Raw genomic sequence first — 17,770 nt, 5'->3', positions numbered from 1 at the left:
ATAAAATTCATACTCTAACAAAAACGATGACACTACCAATGTATGTCGGCCTGCCTGGTCCCGCTCATTCGTCTCTTGGTGTCTTTTCTCTAAGGAACAATCAGTTCCTGACATTGCCGACTTTTCAAAGGGCATTTATGCAAAAACACCCTCATGTCCCGGCACCACACTCTCCTCTGGAGAGGTCAGGACAAAGCCCTGCCTATTTTAAAAAATGCAACAGCCATTTCCATTATTTCACACTCATAAAGCTCATTCCTAATGATTTATTATTTATGCTAAAAAGCATTGCTTTATTTATGGACGTCTTCGTCTGTCCCTTTGTGGCAGAGGAGGACACAAGCGGGAGAAAAGGAACAGAAATCAGTATAGTAGCCTTGTTATTTCTCCTCTTGTCTTTGTCAGGCCCCTGTGTGTGACTCTGGTGTTCAGCACCAAAGGCCAGCGGTATCTGCGGGTCGGGCTGGCCGTGCCGCTCTTTGGTTCTGTGGCCTGCCTGAGGAGGATGGTGGCCGACGAGGGGAAACTCTCCCCAGACCAGGTAACGAAACGTCCCAGGTTTCTGGTCCAGCAGATGGAAGTAAAGTAGCTTTATGCCGCAGATTAGAGGAACCTAAAGGTGCGTGTGTGTCTGTTTCTCTAACCGATGATCTCCAGGTGATCCTGACGGAGGTTTACTCCACTGGGTTCCACCGCTCCTTCTTTGACGAGGACGATCTAACGTGCGTTGCTGAGAACGACGTCATCTATGCCTTCCAGGCGCCCCCGCTCTACATCAGAGGGGGCTCTGCACGAATCTCAGGTAGCTGTGGGACCGAGGAGGAAAAGCTGAATTAAAGCGGTCGACTTTGAAAGTGTTCCTCAAAAAGCAGCGATATTCGCAGGCGTCTGTCAGTTTATGCTCCTCCAAAAGTATTCTGAACCCTTAACTTATCGTATGTTGCCATAGTTTACAACTTCAAACGTCAGTGCATTTTATTGAGAGATTTTGTTTGACAGACCAACACAAAGGGGTGTGTAACTTTGGTGCGGAAGGATACATCGTTTTGAAAAAGTTTTGCAAATCAGATTCTGAATCGTTGGGTTTACGTTTGAGGCCCCGTGGGACCCAGTGACCCCCAGTGACCCCAGGCACTATTGTTTAAAGAAGCAGCCAAAAGACCCCTGGTAACTCAGGATCAGACACATCTCAGGTGAGAGAATTTGTTGTAAGCACAAACACATCTGGTCTTTTGGAGGAAGATTAGCGAGAAGAAATCCAATAAAAAGGCCACTTTAAAGTTTGTCACAAGCCACGTAGGAGCTGTAGTATTCCCACAAACCCTGAAGCGATGGTTCAGATATGACATGCATCCAGACTGATTGAGTTTCAGAAATGTTTTACAGATCAGTCGGGGACAAAAGTCAGTCTCCATGTCCAAAGCCAGGAGACAGATCCCAAACAACACACAGATATAACTGCAGTGACTCTGCACCCCAGATTTAAATGCACGCCACACTTTTCAGATTTGTATTTGTAGAACAAATGTCAAAACTATGTATGTATCACCCACCTCAGAATTTGGTTTAATTTTGGTTGCTGCAGTGATTCATACAGAGACCCGGCGTGAACTTAATGCTTTTTGTGTACTCAGCAGATTTTCTGTCACTCGCAATGACAAGTTTTCCTCCTAAGAACACATGTATAATTGTCTTGGACAATTTCGGAATACAGTATTTGATAGTTTGGTGTTCGCAAAACAAAAGTAACTGCCAGAATTTTTCTTCTGGGTAACCTGGGAGGTGGGTTGATTATTTTTTTTTTTAAGCATTACTAAAACAAAACAAAATATTTTTGCTGAAAAAAAGTGTTTGGGGGGGAGTAGGTATTGGTGATCAGGTGAGTAAGCCATTTAGTCACTTCCAGTGAAGTAACGCAGCCCAGGGCTACGTGCCTTGCTGAGAACCAGGTGGTTCACTGAACCAACATGTTCAGTTAAATTTTAAATGAAAAGGTCCATGATGGACTATTTCCAAAATAATATAAAAGCGTACCCATTATCGAATACCACATATACAAACTAAATTGCTTGATTAAAATTTAAATCATTCCAGTGGCTAAAGATGAATGCCCTCCAAAAATTCCTTTTTACAGTGATAACGATGGCAAAATATTGCAATTGCATTTTTATAATATCACAAACTGATCGAGTGGCAGGGCATTGAAATTGACCACATTTTATTAAAAAAAATTCCATGTGCAAAGCTTGGTTGGAACGTAGGTATCAAGCCATTCAAATACTTTTTTTTCCTTCTCTCTAATAAAGAGGATTGTCTCGCTAGGTTCTATGAAAAAAAAAGCAGATAACAATGCTTCACTGATATCTGTGTTCTTAACATAACCTCAGGCTCTCTCAATTATACACGAAAAGCAGACTAAGCAGAGTTCTCCATCAAAAGAGAAAGGACTTCTGCTAAAGAAATCCCTCTAAGTCATAACTCATGTCTCATTAGAGCTGTGTCGTTCTGGCCCCTCTGCTTTTATTTTTGTTGCTTATTATTTTGATCTGTTCTGGATTTTTTTTTTTAAGCAACACAGGTGTCAAGTAGCCTCTTGCTCTACTTTAACTGAATTGCTCCCTGCCACAAAAGGAGGGTCCAAGCTTTTTTTATAGTGCATGTTTGTGGAATAAAGGGAGTAAAATCCATATTTGGTTGAAAGTTCATCGGTCTTTACACAATTTGATTGGCTAAATAATTAATAGTTGAATTAATCAGAAATCAGACTTCCCTCCTGTTTGAGCCACTTCAAAGTGAGTCTTCATAAGTGCACAAAGAGCATCTGAATAGCGTAGTATGACACATATTATGTAGTGTTAGTGTTGGGTGACTGCAGAGCAAATTTCACTGCAGGACAATATATGTATTTTATATATCTATGCCACCTCTGCTTGGTTCATGGATACCACCATGTTTTTGAACATGTCCCCAAAGATCTGTGTCTTCCTGGCCTGCATGGAGTGCTACAATTTCAGATTTCTAGAAAGGCGATGTTGCAGCAACGTTTACTTGAAGCTGTCCGTCTTGCTGCCAAATTGAAATGCGCGGCAGATATGCAGGTGTGTAATGGGGCCTTAACAATACCAGATGGCTTTCGTGCATCTGCTTGCTTTATTAGATGAAAAACAAAAGTATGTGGCGCATGTATTTCTGCAAGACTGTAAAATCTAAGCATGGAGTGCTAAAATGGCCCAATAGTATGATTACATTCATAATAGCAGATGCAGGATGGAAATATACATAAATTATTGCCTTTTTATTGTTTATCCTACTTATTTAATACAAATGTAATTTTGCTGATGGGACTGCCTACAGCAAATGTAGTCTAAATTTTAATGTCAGCACTGTAATCCTGATTCAAAGCTTTTTAGCTTTGAATCAGGATGTTATCAGTTGAACAGTAAATTTGAGTTCAACGATCTATTCATACAGGTATCTCTCGAAATTAGAATATGAAAAAGTTTCATATTTTTGTCACTCATGTAAGAAAGTAATTTTAATTCGTTACAGATAGTGAAATATTTCAAGTTATTTTTTCTTGTGATTTTGATGACAGTTGATTCTTACAAAACCGATGTGGTAGCAGCAGCTACTCGTGCGTCCTCCTGTGCTGTCATGTTCATTTTGGTCCGGCTGTGGGCTCAACCGCTCTTGCTTTCGTCGGAGCTGGTATGTCCCGCCTTACACCATAACGCTGCAACGCGATTGGCCCGAACCGTTTTTTGGTTCAGACACAAACGGCTGAAGCCGAAGCAGTACAAGATGGAGTTTTGTCTGCTTGTGAATGCACAAATACCGCCAGAATTCATCTTGCAGACAAGGTTATATATAATGTTTCCTTGGAGACATTTAGACCCAAAACGGTTTGAGAACAGATTTCAAGAAGTGTCGTTTGTAAAAGACAAATTGCATAAATTTCAGGACTCCGATTCTGTGCATTTCCAATTTTAAAAAGGAAATACCGCTGCAAAAGCAGATTTTTCTATCTGTCTAACCATCCATGCTTCCATTTACTTTCGTTTATCCGAGATTGTGATCATGACCTAGAGGTTAAGGCAGACATCCCCTCCTCGGTCAGCGATAGTCTCCAGCTCATTCTGTGGCATTCCAAGGAGGGATATATAGTGCCTTGAGTGGGCTCTGGCCCTGGCCCTTGGATCTCCTCCTTAGCCATAAAACCCTCAAAGGGAGGAGTGGCTGCTCTAATCTCAGCTCCTCTTGGAAGACAGAGTCCCTCACTTTGGCAGAGCCAATCAGCATTATTGCCTTCCAGCAAGGAGTTCCTGTTTCTGGCTAGAATTTGCGCGATGTCCCGTTGCACGTCTGGGTTTTCTCCGGATGCTCCAGCTTCTTCCCTCAGCCCAGCACATATGCAGGCCCCTCGGTATGATTGCGTGAGCATGATAGTTTGACTGTCACCTCACCTTTTTTGGCATGCTAACACTGGCTTCACAGGGAGCCTTCTAGGAATATAAAAGTTGTAATTAGTTGTAATTAGCACCAATAAAATATCTGACAAGAATGTTACAAGATTATTGTCAAAGTGCGTTCTTAGGCTGGCGCATGGTTGTGAAAATTACTTTCCACCGCCAACATCAATCTGACCAAGCCACAGGGGCTGTGCTGTTGTGTTAATTTGATTGAAAGTATTAAATCTGACTATGAAACAATTTAGGAGATTGAATTACACATGAATTCTATTAAGTCTCCTGCATATGTGGCATCAGTCTTGCATCAGATGCAAGACTTTCAGCTTTAACCTAATTTATACAGAAAATATTTGAGCTATTTAGGCCATGGAATGTCTTAGATTATTGTTACAGCACTTTAAATGATATTTGTCATTATTATTATTATTATTGTGGTTATTAAGGAATGACTTGATTGTCTAGATTTGAAGCTGTGCATGAGTAACCTCTGTTTTATAGTTTTCCCAAGTTTTTCAGTTCCCTAAAAGCTACAGTGGAAGCTGTTGTAGCGATGTGCAGGTGTTTAATTATGGGCTTACTGTCTGTACTTATTGTGGCTCAAGCGGTGTCTCTGTCTGACGTTGAAATGAGGTTGAGAACGCAGAGCTATGATGAGTTCAGAAGCTTTCCTTAGGAGTTATCCCTTTGTCTTTCTAAAGTACAAGATTAGCATCAACATGTCTGTTGGCCAAACAAAGTTCCCTTTTAGTGAATTTTGTAAATTCTAAGTTTGTTTCTCATGACTGCCGCCTTTTCTGTTACTCTGTGAGATTCCTCAGTGGGTGAAGCAAACATAAACATGACGCGTACTTTGTTTATCGGGGAAAATACGAGAGCAATCAAATCGGCATCTCCTTAAAGCTTGTCAACAGAAGGAAGCATAAAGTGTTCGAACACTTCCTGGTAGATAGCTTGGCTGGTTTGGACCTCACAAAACAGTGGACCAACACACGGTCCAAATGGCAGGGAATACTTCCCGCTGGACTTCAAGCAGCGTGGATTCTGTGCCTCTCCGCTCTATCTCCAGACTCTGACTGGGACCTTGATTTCCAAATGAAATGCAAAAGTTACTTTAATCTGAAAAGAGGATGTTGGACCACTGAGCAGTTAGTTTCCATTTGGCCCAGGTAAGATGCTGTTTTTGTCTCTGGTTCAAGAATGGCTTCACACAAGGCCTGTGGCAGTTGTAGCCCGTGTGTTTGGTTGCTGACTCCAGCCACAGTCTACAAACCTCGTAAATACCTCCCAAACTCTTGAATTGGCTCTGTTTCACAATCCTCTCCAGGATTTTGGTATCCATATTACTTGTGCATCTTTTTCTACAACACTGTTTTCTTCCACTCAACTTCCCCTTAATTTGCTTGCATGCAGCACTCTGTCAACAGTCAGCCTCTCCAGGCAGGACATTTTGGGTCTTTTCATTTTTTGTGGATGATTTCAATGACAAGTCAGCAGTCCTCCTCTAAGCATTGGCTTTTTGTCACTTACAGGTTAGGTTTAGTGAAGCAACGTACTATAAGTGAAGTTTTTAAGGACATTCTAATTTACTAAGGTGCACCTTTATAGTTTCTCCAGCAAGTTCTGTGTCTTGTCCCAGGGCTCCCTCCCAATGGGGCATTTGCAAAAAATTATTTAAAATAAATCCTAATGAAGAGGCCCAGAAGACAGCCTAATCGGCTGACTTCCTTTCCCTCCACTGAGATGGGGTACCACATCCCTAGAGTCGGATTATGACATTATCCTCATGCCGTGGCCCCGCATCCTGAGTCTGACACCCTCCCCAGTTTACCCTGGGAGACCCCACCGGGGGCCAAAAGCCCCAGACAGCATAGCTTCCAGGATCAAAGCAGTACTCACACCCATGATCTACTACGTTTAAAGTTTTGACCGAATGTCCACCGCTGGCCATTCTTAATGAGGCAGGACTAAAAGGTGACCTCTGCGGGTCAGTGTCGTCTCTTCACGTTTCATTGGGAAGTCGTGATTTGTTTCTGTTCCAGAGTTTGCTGCTGATGTAAATCAAAGCACCTGATTAGGTACATCTTCTCACTCGCTTGATTAGAGAGACAATAAAAGAGGAAAAGACTGCATATTAATCATCATTCTCCTTCTTGTGGGCAAGACACTGCAATCAGAAGTGGCACGATAAAGCTTTGGGTGATTGGAACTGGCTTTGCATTTCATTCTACTGAAGCAAGTTATTTGTGCAAAATAAAGCTAGGTGGTTTATGAGAAACTCTGCATTTGATGAATCAAGGATCTGTGGTGTTTAATACAACATAGTGGTTTTAGGAAGGGATGCCTGTCGCGGCCAATCAATACAATGCTTCAGTGTCTACAAGTTTAATTTACCATGTGATTTATCACCTTGAACTTCTCTCAAGCCGACCTACGTGCTGAGACGCTAATTTGGTTGCTCTGCGCTTGAAGAGACACGAGCGGGACAGGGGAGTAACGTCGCTGCCTGGCACCCCACCAGGACAGGAAGCAGAAGCAGCATCAGATAAGGCCTCCCGCTGATAGAGCAGGCCGCCATTGGTCCATCTGTTCCCCCAACTGAATCACCCCTCTCCAAATAGAAAGCTGCTGTCTTGCCAATTTATGTATCTCCATAATCCGTCTTACTCCCTCTAGACAAGCTGACAGCCCTGCCTGGGCTCAGGACAAGATAATCCAAGATGGGCCCCAAAACATGATAACTCGTAGAAATTAACTAATGTTTACCTTTCCAGTGATGATTGATACAGTATTCTAACTCCTCGCTTCTCCTTAGCTTACTCTGCCCCTCCCGTCTCTTTTCCCTCCTATCTGCTCCATGCTTTAGATTTTTTTTTTATTTTCCTGTTTGGAACAGTTTCCAAATTATATTCCTATTGCAGGAATCTAACAGGGGCTCAAATCAAGAAAATAAATGCATTGTTAAATTGTTACTATACATTGTGATATGTAAATATTTGAATTATATATTTATAATAACCCTGGAAATATTTATGTTAAATATCTGTCCAGGGTGTAACCGGTCTCTCGCCCAATAACCGGCATAGATAGGCACCACCACCACTACTCCACGCAACCTTACATGAGTTGGCAGGTATAGATAATGGATGGAGGAATATATATATATATATATATATATATATATATATATATATATATATATATATATATATATATATATATATATATATATATATATATATATATATATATATATATGGGCAACGATTAAAATATTTAATCGCGATTAATCGCATTGTATTTACAAACTCCAAGAATGTATTCAAAAGTAGTGTAAAGAGCACTTTTATTTTAATGTTCTGCTGCTATATGAACAAAAGTTTTGTAACATTTGTAGCACTTATTTTATACTGGATATTTTCAACCCATTTATTGAATTTAGTGCACTAGTTGATCTTTTCTTCATAAGAGAACAGCAGCACTGCAGCCAAAATATGGCCTTTTTTGACCTGCTGTATATTAGCCAGTCCCTAAGCTTGATGTATCATGAAACTGTTGACCTTTTGGGTTTTGTGGTTTTTATTTTATTACAATTAAATAATAATAATAATAATAATAATAATGTTATGTTCAGTGTTTTTTCGCTAATCCACCTCTTATATATTTCAATCCTTATGTAATTTTGTCTGTGTTGTGTGCACCTGACTGTTGCTTTAATCCTATAAATTTCCCCGTCGTGGGATAAAAAAAGGATTAGCTAATGTTATCTTATCTTAAATAACACTTTTTAATATATGTACTGGGTTCTTTCAAGGTCTTAATTACATGTTATGTGTGGGCTCCAGTAACATCCATCCATCCATCCATCCATCCATCCATCCACTGATCCACCTGGATGTTCCCTGGAGAACTGAAACGCCTCAGTCAGTGACATCAGTCTGTGGGTCTGTCGGGGCAATGAGAGAAGTTTCGTCTCCTCTCTCCGTTTCTGGGGCTCGACGTTTTCATGTTTTTTCACGTGCTTAGATAAATTTGTTGTGTTTCCACTGAAATGAACCGGCTTTTTACAAAACATACAGCTTGATTTCATTTACGGTATTAAAATAAAGCCAAACGGTGCTACTTCCCTTGTTCATGTTTTTTCGCTGCTGCGGTCTCTCTCAGCTGTTTGTTTGTCAAGTTTGTGTGAGAGCTGAGTGGGCGGGCCAGGCTGAGCCTGCGTGCTGATTGGCTGGCGCCGCTGAGCCATGTACGAGAGGGGAGGGGGAGCGGGAGAGTGCTGCCTGACTGACACTGACTGCGTTAATGCGCGATAAAATAAATATCGCCGTTAATAGTCTAATGAATTAACGCGGAATTAACGCGTTAACTTGCCCAGCCCTAATATATATATATATATATATATATATATATATATATATATAAAGAAACACAAATTCATATAGTTTTAAGGTCTTGATATTCTACTCAATGCATAAAATACATTGAGGATTCTAATCACAATTTAAATTAAATATTTGGCAACTCATACCATGAAATATTTGCTAACTGCTGCTGTTTCTCACAAAAGTAAACCCTAAAATCTGACTGGTTAACCTACACATCAACTCAGCTGCAGACCGCCGTATAAATTAAAATATCTAACTTCACATTAGAAAAAGCAGTGTTAGCCCTCTGAGTGACTTTAATTTTTAAGGCGGAGACATTAAATAAATTCACAATGCTTGCTGCACATGAACTACAAATATCAAATAATTACAAATTTAGATACAAAAAATGTTTATATATGTATTAAGATAACAATAGATTACCTTTAAATTTTTTATTAAAACGTTCAAGTAAATTTTTAGACTCTTTAGTTTGTCAATTTGTGGCACTTATGTCTTTCCATAACTGCTGTGGTCCAAATCATATTTTAGGCTTCTGTTGTGTGACAGGTTTAGATTTGAATTTCAAATGTGTTAACTTAAGTTCAATGCTCTTAAGTTTCAGTTTCCAGAAGCAGTTTTTTATTTTTTTTATTTTATTTTTTTAGGAAAATGGGTGAAATTGTTTGTGCTATTGTGCAGGCAATGTAAAAAGTGGATTAATGGAGAGTTCTCCTATGCCTTTCTGTCTTTACCCAGGTTATCATCACAGCTTGCCATCATCTCCTTATGCCTCTGGTCCAGAGGGTCAGAGGTTACCTTCATCCGGAGCATTGTCATCAGAGTTCCTCAACCATGGTGTCCCAGTCAAGATTCTGCTGCTGGTGTGCAATGCTGCTGGAACAGGCAAGCAGACTGTTAGGTAAATATAGCAAACCCTGTCCTTACAAAGCAACAGATCAGTAACTGCTTACACATCATACAAAGGCACTAAAGATTTTGTCAAGTTTGGGTTTAAAATCAGATTGGAAAGTTCCTAAATCGTATCTGTTCTAATGTACAGTTAGCCATTAGCATTGGGTTTTCAGACTGTACTTGCTGGTCACCCTCAGGTTTTTAAATCCACTTTGTTGACTTACCTATTAAAAGTGGGGAAAAAAACACCTAAAAAGAAGGAATGTTACACTCCTACCACAGTGTGACAGTCTCACGTCTGAACACAGATCCGCATCCACGGACATTATGCAAGTGTGATCCTTATTTTGCTTTGGAAAGAATGGACAGAGAAAGGGGGTCAATCAGATGCAGGCGTTCTACAACTAAGGCTTTGCTAGTTGGAATGGGTGCGACCCAGATACTCACTTATACCGCTTTACCTGCTATTGCATTTTACTTATACATGTGGAAATGAACAGGGTTTCTAATGGAATAGATATAGAAGAAATAATCACGTAAACACCAATTCTTACTTTTTTGCTGTTTAATGTTCTACTCAGTGCACCTTTGGTTTTAAATACAAAATCATCACATGTTAATTTAATACACCTGAAACTTGGTTGAAAAACAAACAAAAAAAGTAGAGATAAGCTTCATAGGCCTAGTCCACATGTAGCAGGGGTTTTAAAAAAAAAAACACCTTTTTTAAAAATAATGCCATACACATGGGAGGTTTTCATCCACACCAACCCGCAAAACTACTGCAAAACTAAAACTTATGTCAGCCAATCAGAATCCTTCATAACAACCACAACTTCCTGTTAGGAATGAATCATGACGTCGGGAGGTTTGATATTGTGGACAAATAAAGAAGTTTTCAAACACAATATTAGAATATAAAGTTAATAAGGCTAAAAAGTTAATAAACCTCAAGACAATGTGGACTCTCATTAATTTTTTACTCCACTATGGCCGACATTGGCAATGGCTTCACGTATGCAACGTCAGTGCCGTGACTCCCTGGGCATTAATATCCGTCTTTTCATGTACACACGCAGGCTGAAAACCAGAGCATTTATAAATCTCCACTCCAGAGTTTTTAGGATCATTCATTTTAAGGAATGTATAACGCCATTGATATGTGGCTGAAAGGCGTAAACGCATAAAAATGTCTCTGTTTTCCCAGATATCCTGCTTCGTGTGGACTGGGCCTTTTCTATACTGCATTAAATACCAAGGCTTTGGTCAAAATGTGAGAACTAAACATAGTTAGCTTTAGCTCGTGCCAACTACTTAGCGGTTGAAAGGCTGTTGCTACAACCAGTTTGTTCTTTAGTTTGAACTGGAGTCATTAACCCCAATGATGTTGCATTATTTTTTAACATTATTTTGCCATTCAATTTTACACTGTGGAAGAGTTTCGTGACCCTTTCTCATGTAGTTGTAGCCTACAGTTCAAAATGGTGGCCTGTGAAAAATGAGCAGCTTGTCTTTAACGAGACAACCTGGGTAACAATTTCTGACTCAAAGACCTATACGGCTAAAACTGTTATTCACCGTTAATGTAGTGTATAAATAAAAGCAAGGGAAAATAGAAATGTATACATTTTTACTGGTTCTTTTTACTTTCTGCAACATGCCATGAATGTCCAGAGGGAAGAGTTGGTTGCTTTATCTGCATAACCTATAAATAACCTGATCAATTTAAAGCAAGTCACCATCCTAAGTTGTTCTCTTCTGAAGCACGGAAAGCATTTATACTTCTCAGTTACAGAATTAACTAAAATTTATTTGGATCTCGGAGAGATTAGTTCCAAATCAAACAACCAGGAGCTCTAACATCTGCCTCGATGAGATCCATCGTGCAGCCGTCTCACCGTCACGGTCCAAAGAGATCAATATAGGTGAGATAGCCAACAATGCGGTGGGAAAAGTTTGATCCCATCCAGGAGGGCTGCTGTCTCAATTTCTCCTTCAGACGCCTTTTTGTCATTGCTCAATCCACCCACACATCTCCCCCTCTCATCAGAGGACAGCTGGAGAACCCAGCCGAGCCAAGAACATGATACTGGAGTCACATGCTGGGCTCTCATTCCCAGCTCTTTGTAGCATAACATCACAGGTGCGTTACCAAAAAACCAGTGTGAAACTCTCGACTTTGTTTATATCTCTGAACTGCGAAAACCGCGTTTAACGTGGAAGGATTCCAACTGTTCGCTGTTCTTATCTCCCTTCAAAGTTAAGATCGAGCCTGTGATGTTTCACTTCGGTCACACTTTTATCCCTGCTCTCTGTGTGGAGGCAGGTGGAAAACATAAAACGCACATTCCTGATTTCTCAGACTGTTGGTACAGACTTTATTGCCTGATCTGCAGCATTTTCTCTTATGGGTGATGGGTTTTCACAAGGCGTGAACCCCGGCTAGCATCAGAGCCACCGCACACAGACGTGTCCGGGACATCAGCTGCAACTGTTGTATTCCTTGTGGTTAGCCACCCCTGCGCCACACAGGACATCAGGCACGTCTTATCTGGGCGAAGCAGACAAAAGGCTGGACTGCCGTCGTTAAAGCACCCAGAGCCCCGTTAACACCTCAGCAGAGCCATGTCACGCTGCATCGAAGGAGTAATTCATGCAACAGGATCTCCCACCAAGGATAAGCACACCTTTTCAGTAGCTAGCATATTTGTAACAAAAATCCCTTTTTAACCTTCTTATGAAGTATGATTCCGGATAAACAGAATGCTGAGTGTCTATCGGCTCTTTATCAGCAAAATGAAAAGAAATTAACATTTAGGTATGAGAAATAAATGGACCTTTCATTGATATTTATTACTGACATGGACCTGTTTGTTGTTCTTAGCCGGCCACGCTACATCATGTGACTCCTTGTCGTCTCCTCGATCCGTTCACACCAGCTTCTGGCGTAGCACCTCGCAAACTCTAATACGAAAAAATAATACGTTCGTTTATAATACTGTTCACATCTCTCCCTCTCTGCCCGGTTACTGTACGGCACTGCATGCTCACATGGTTTCATCACAATAAACCTCTGCCACCCAGGGGACGGCTGCCCTCGATCAGAAGTGTATTCTAATAGACACGTCGTGTGATCTGTCATCTCAGAGATGATTTCCCCTCACCTCAGCAGCCATTTTCACTTCTTACTGTCCTTCTCTGTCCTTTTTATAGACACGCTACAATGAGTGTTGTGTGCCAGTGCAGCTTGTGAATATAAAGGATCATTTAAGTAGCGTAATGGCCAGCCACTGCTAATGTGGTTTGGTGAAGTAGTAAGGATGTGTGTCTTTCTTTTCTTTTTCCCCACTTTATGACATCAATTACCTTTGTGCGTGTTGAAGGTTTGGACCTCCATTCTTAATGAGGGAAGATCGGTCTATATCCTGGGATCAACTCCAACAAAGCATCCTCAGCAAGCTCTATTACCTGATGATCAACGGGGCTCATGCTCAGGTAATCAGTTTACACTAATATTTATGTGACAGTGAAATACAAAGACGTTTTGTTCTGCTTTCACGACTTTGTTTTTCTGCCCAAAAATGGCCAGTAAACGCTTATTTTGAGGCGGGAAAGAATTACACCATTGTCACTGGAAGCAAAGTAAGCAGCGAAGGAGGTCAGTGAGCATTGCGCTGGACCATAACATCAAAAGAACTGTGGCTGATATTTCTTTATTGGCTTCTCCTGAAATCTCAGAGCAAGAATAAAACAATGTATGGCAGTCGTTTAATCGGGATATTGAAAAGAATAAAATAATCACCCATCCATGAGACTCATAAAACCTATATTGAGTGTCCATGTGTGAGTGTGGGTGTGTTATGAGGACCGGCTGGAGCTGGGACACGGCTGCCGGCTGCCATGCCGGCCGGCGCACCTGTTCCTGAGCAGGTTTATTGGCTGGGGAGCGAGGAAAGCACGCCTGCACAATCACACCGGGGCTAACTGGTGGGAAACGAAGCACAAGCTGGAGACGGAGAACTGCTGGTGAACGTCTCGCAACTCTCAGCAGCGTGTCACAGCAGACTCAGGTGAACGCGGCCGAATCATGGCGCACAGCAGAGATGTAAACAGAAGACATACTGACTATGGAGCAGAGAACTATGGTTCCCCACTCGCTTTGATTACTGGCCTATTAAATTCATTAGGATATCTCTGACGTAATAAGGAAGAGTTTGTAGCAACTGTTCTATGGTCGGCATCATTCCTGGGATATTTAGGATCTTCATGAAACCAAATAAGTGCATTTTTTTCAATTTCTTGTTGTATTAATTAATCCTTTGGGGAAAGGACGGACATGCAGCAGAACTGTCCGAGCTGATTGGGCGACACCTGGCGCCTGCCTGCCAATGGTTGGTTTCAGCCAATCACGGTAATCAAAAGAAAAAGTCGTCAGCAGCAGGCCCATGAGAAACCCCAATAAGTGACGGTCAAGGCGCCCTTATTCGGATGGTGATGTGTGCGTCCTCCTGCGCTGCCATGTTTATTTTGGTCCGTCTGTGGGCTCGGCAGCTCCTGCTTTCGTCACAGCTGTATGTCCCGCCTCAAACCATAATGCAGCGGCGTGATTGGCCGACCTTTTTGGGGTTGAGGCGGAGGCGGGACAATATGGATTCTGGCGTTTTTGTGACTCTGCCTCATCATTCAGCTTGCGGGCAAGGTTACAAACTGCCCGGCAAACCAAATCCCCTTCACGACCCTTCCGCACCAAACTTTACACTTGAGAACAATTCAGTCAGGCAAGTGATGTTCTCTTTGCAACCATCGGATCCACACTCATTTGGTTGCCAGAGGGAGGCTGCAATTAGCTCCACCGCTCTAGAGTCCAGTGAAGGAGTGGATGCAGCTGCTCGTAGGAGCAGTCTACATGCCTGGGGTCTGGACTGTATACACATGTGGCCATGGAGATGATGGGAACACCTAAATTTGATTATTTGAAAGGGTGATCCACTATAATTACGTTTTGTCTACATATTTATTCATGCGGTCAAACAGTTGCTTCTCCCATGACAGACAGAAGTGCGTTTTAATGAACCTTTATTCGGAACCCTGTCAATCCCTTCAGCATGCTTAGAAAACAATGGGTTGTTTGTTTCCGCTGCTGCTGCTGTCGCTAGTGTTTAACCAGGGAGATATCGATGCAAATACAAACAGCAAAGTGTAGCTTGCTTGGATGCGGCCATGCTGTTCATCTGGTCAAAGCAATTATTTACTTCCCTGGAGATAACTAGTCCCTTAAATTTCTTGCTTGTTTGCTGTCTTAGTTACTTATAACGAAGACAGTCTTGTGTTGTACCATACATATCTGTAGCAGCTTGATCTCAGTCATGTAGCCAAAGAGAGTTCGAATCACGCACTTTTCTCTGCTTCAAGCCAGGTGACACTTAGATGCAGTGTGCACACCATGTAGAGGATAAGTACAAGAAGACTGTTGGCTCAGTCTCACTCTCCGAGACAGCAGAAGAAAAGAAGATGCAGATGCAACGTACTCACAAACTCATTCAGAGATCTCCAGTCTCACTTGTGCCCCACGCTGTCAGCCGTTTAATTAAAACCGAGCTCATAAAGTATAATCAGTTCGCTGGCGCCCACCTTTGCCAGTGAGGGAGCAATGCTCAGAGCAGATGTTTTCTCAGAATCTTTCATCCCTGCAGGATCGGTGGTTTTCTCGCGTCGCCAAATTATATTCACAAGTGGATTTTTTGCACCTTTGAGTAACATTAGTTTCAACATTGGTGCCGTTCCAATGCATAAATGTGACCTTTGACAGTTCTTTTCATTGTTCCTGATTTCATTGGCTGCTTTATTTTAGCGGTGATGTGTGATGACAGAACACTGGTGGGTGCGAGTTCACTATCTTAAAACAACTCAACACTGAGAGACTCAAGTTGCTCAAGACATATTGTTGCCGAACACAGGTAACCTACTGCCTTTTTGTTGAGATGAGAATGAAAAAGTGTGGGGACATTTATTGGGTTTAATGCCTTTGTCATACCTCTCCATTTATTGACCGCAACGTCAGTGTTATGTCAATTTTCAGTCTCTGCGCGGACTTCCACGTAGATTTTTGTGACCACATTGCCTTTGCACTAACCTCGCCTGCACGCTGAATTCTCGCGGTATTTGTGTGTTTGCAAAAACACTCAAGCTACCTTGGAGTGCACTTGCCAGCGTCACCACGATGGATTGCCAAACAAGACGGGGAAAAATACGTCGAGCTGCTGAAAAGAATCCAAGACAGGGTGAAGGAGGAGAATCCCGAGCAGGATGTCCTTTTCTTACGCTGCATAATCCACAAGGAAGTGCTGTTAAGTCATTATTGCAGCTGCACCGTGTAATGAAGCCCATTGTAAAACCTGTTAACTTTAGAAGAGCGGGTGATCTTCAGCATCATTAGTTTATCACATTTCTTGACGAAGCAAAAGCAGATCACCAGGGCTTGCTTTCCCACTCTCATGTCCCCCTGGTTAAGTTTTATGAAAGTTTGTCAGCGAGTTTGGGAGTTTATACGTGAGATCATCTGTTTTGCAAAAGCGGACGATTTTCCTGAGCTGAGTGACATAGATTATGTGATTTATGTGATTTACATTGATTATGTAAATTGATTACATTACAAGTTACACTTGATTTACATTGATTATGTGATTTACATTTCAACTGTCTACTGTTAAATCACTGCTGCACTTTATCCGGAAATCAATTGGAATTTATCCTGTAAATTACTGCATTTTATTACTGCATTTTAATCCTGTACTGTAAACTCACAGCAACGTATCCTGTAGAGCAGGGGTGTCAAACTCATTTTGGTTGAGGGGCCGCATACAGCTTAATCTGATCTCAAGAGGGCCACACCAGTAAACTCATTGCAAGATTAAATAGAACTAATAAATGTGAACTTGTTGTTGATTTTTATATTAAGTTAATTTCACTTTTACACAATATATTATGAATAACCTCAGCGTTTTTAAGAAAAGTATGTGCAATTTCAACAATACTTTTACTCAGTTAAACATTTACTAGTGCATTATGCATAAGAATTGATCACAGTGATTATACAATGTTGAAAAACATTTATTCAAATTTTTTTGGAACTTAAAAACACCGTCCCGCATGACAAAATACATCAAACAGATAAAAATTAAGAAATGATTTGAATTTTTCCACACCTGAAGCTTAATCTGCTAATTAAAACACAGCGCCCCTCGTGGACAATATAGGAACTGCATATCTTCAATTAAACGAAGTACATGTTTTTTTCAATAATTGTTTTATCATTCTCTTCCTTTTATCTTGTCCACTTGTGAAAGTCAAATCTGATGAGCTCTTTGTGGCATCTTATTGCCACATTGCCAGACAGGACACTGGAAAAAAAAAAAAAAAAAAAAAAATATATATATATATATAAAAAAAATATATATATATATATATATATATATATATATATATATATATATATATATATATATATATATATATATATATATATATATATATATATATATATATATATATATATATTTTTTTTTTTTTTTTTTTTTTTTTTTTTTTTTTTTTTATAATGATAATGCATTTAGCCACAGGGCCGGACTAGATTATTCGGCGGGCCGGATCCGGCCCGCGGGCCGTATGTTTGACACCCCTGCTGTAGAATTACTGCAATTTTTCTGAGCTGTATGAAAACAAAATTTCGTTCTGTATGCACACTGTACATACAAAATGACAATAAAGAAAGTCTAAGTCATTTAGCTTTTGCTGTGGACATACTGGCAATGAAACTGTATAGAAAATGCTGCAGTCGGTTCTCTGAGTTTGGGAGAAAAAAAAATTCCAGCTGGTGTAATGTGCCTTCTAGCAAGATCCCGAAACAGCACCGCAGGAGTTGTCGTTCGATCGATCTTCAGTGGGACCCTGTTTTAACTTCAGCTCCCTGGCAAAGAGGAGGGTAGTGTTTGGCTCCACCTACACGTGGGAGCAGACTTTTCA

General features: G+C 40.9%; 1 protein-coding gene across 1 annotated transcript in view; it reads left to right on the top strand.

Annotated features, from left to right (window-relative positions):
• Positions 1 to 17,770, top strand: part of usp43b (ubiquitin specific peptidase 43b) — a 105,862-nt gene that overhangs the window by 55,911 nt on the left and 32,181 nt on the right. The window contains exons 5-8 of the mRNA XM_021319165.2: positions 406 to 541; positions 658 to 802; positions 9,593 to 9,755; positions 13,132 to 13,243. Coding sequence (XP_021174840.2) covers positions 406 to 541; positions 658 to 802; positions 9,593 to 9,755; positions 13,132 to 13,243 — 556 coding nt within the window. The remainder of the gene's footprint in view (positions 1 to 405; positions 542 to 657; positions 803 to 9,592; positions 9,756 to 13,131; positions 13,244 to 17,770) is intronic.

This window comes from Fundulus heteroclitus, chromosome 16, assembly GCF_011125445.2.
Source record: "Fundulus heteroclitus isolate FHET01 chromosome 16, MU-UCD_Fhet_4.1, whole genome shotgun sequence".
Lineage (NCBI taxonomy): Eukaryota > Metazoa > Chordata > Actinopteri > Cyprinodontiformes > Fundulidae > Fundulus > Fundulus heteroclitus.
This window is presented reverse-complemented; position numbering and strand designations above follow the sequence as displayed.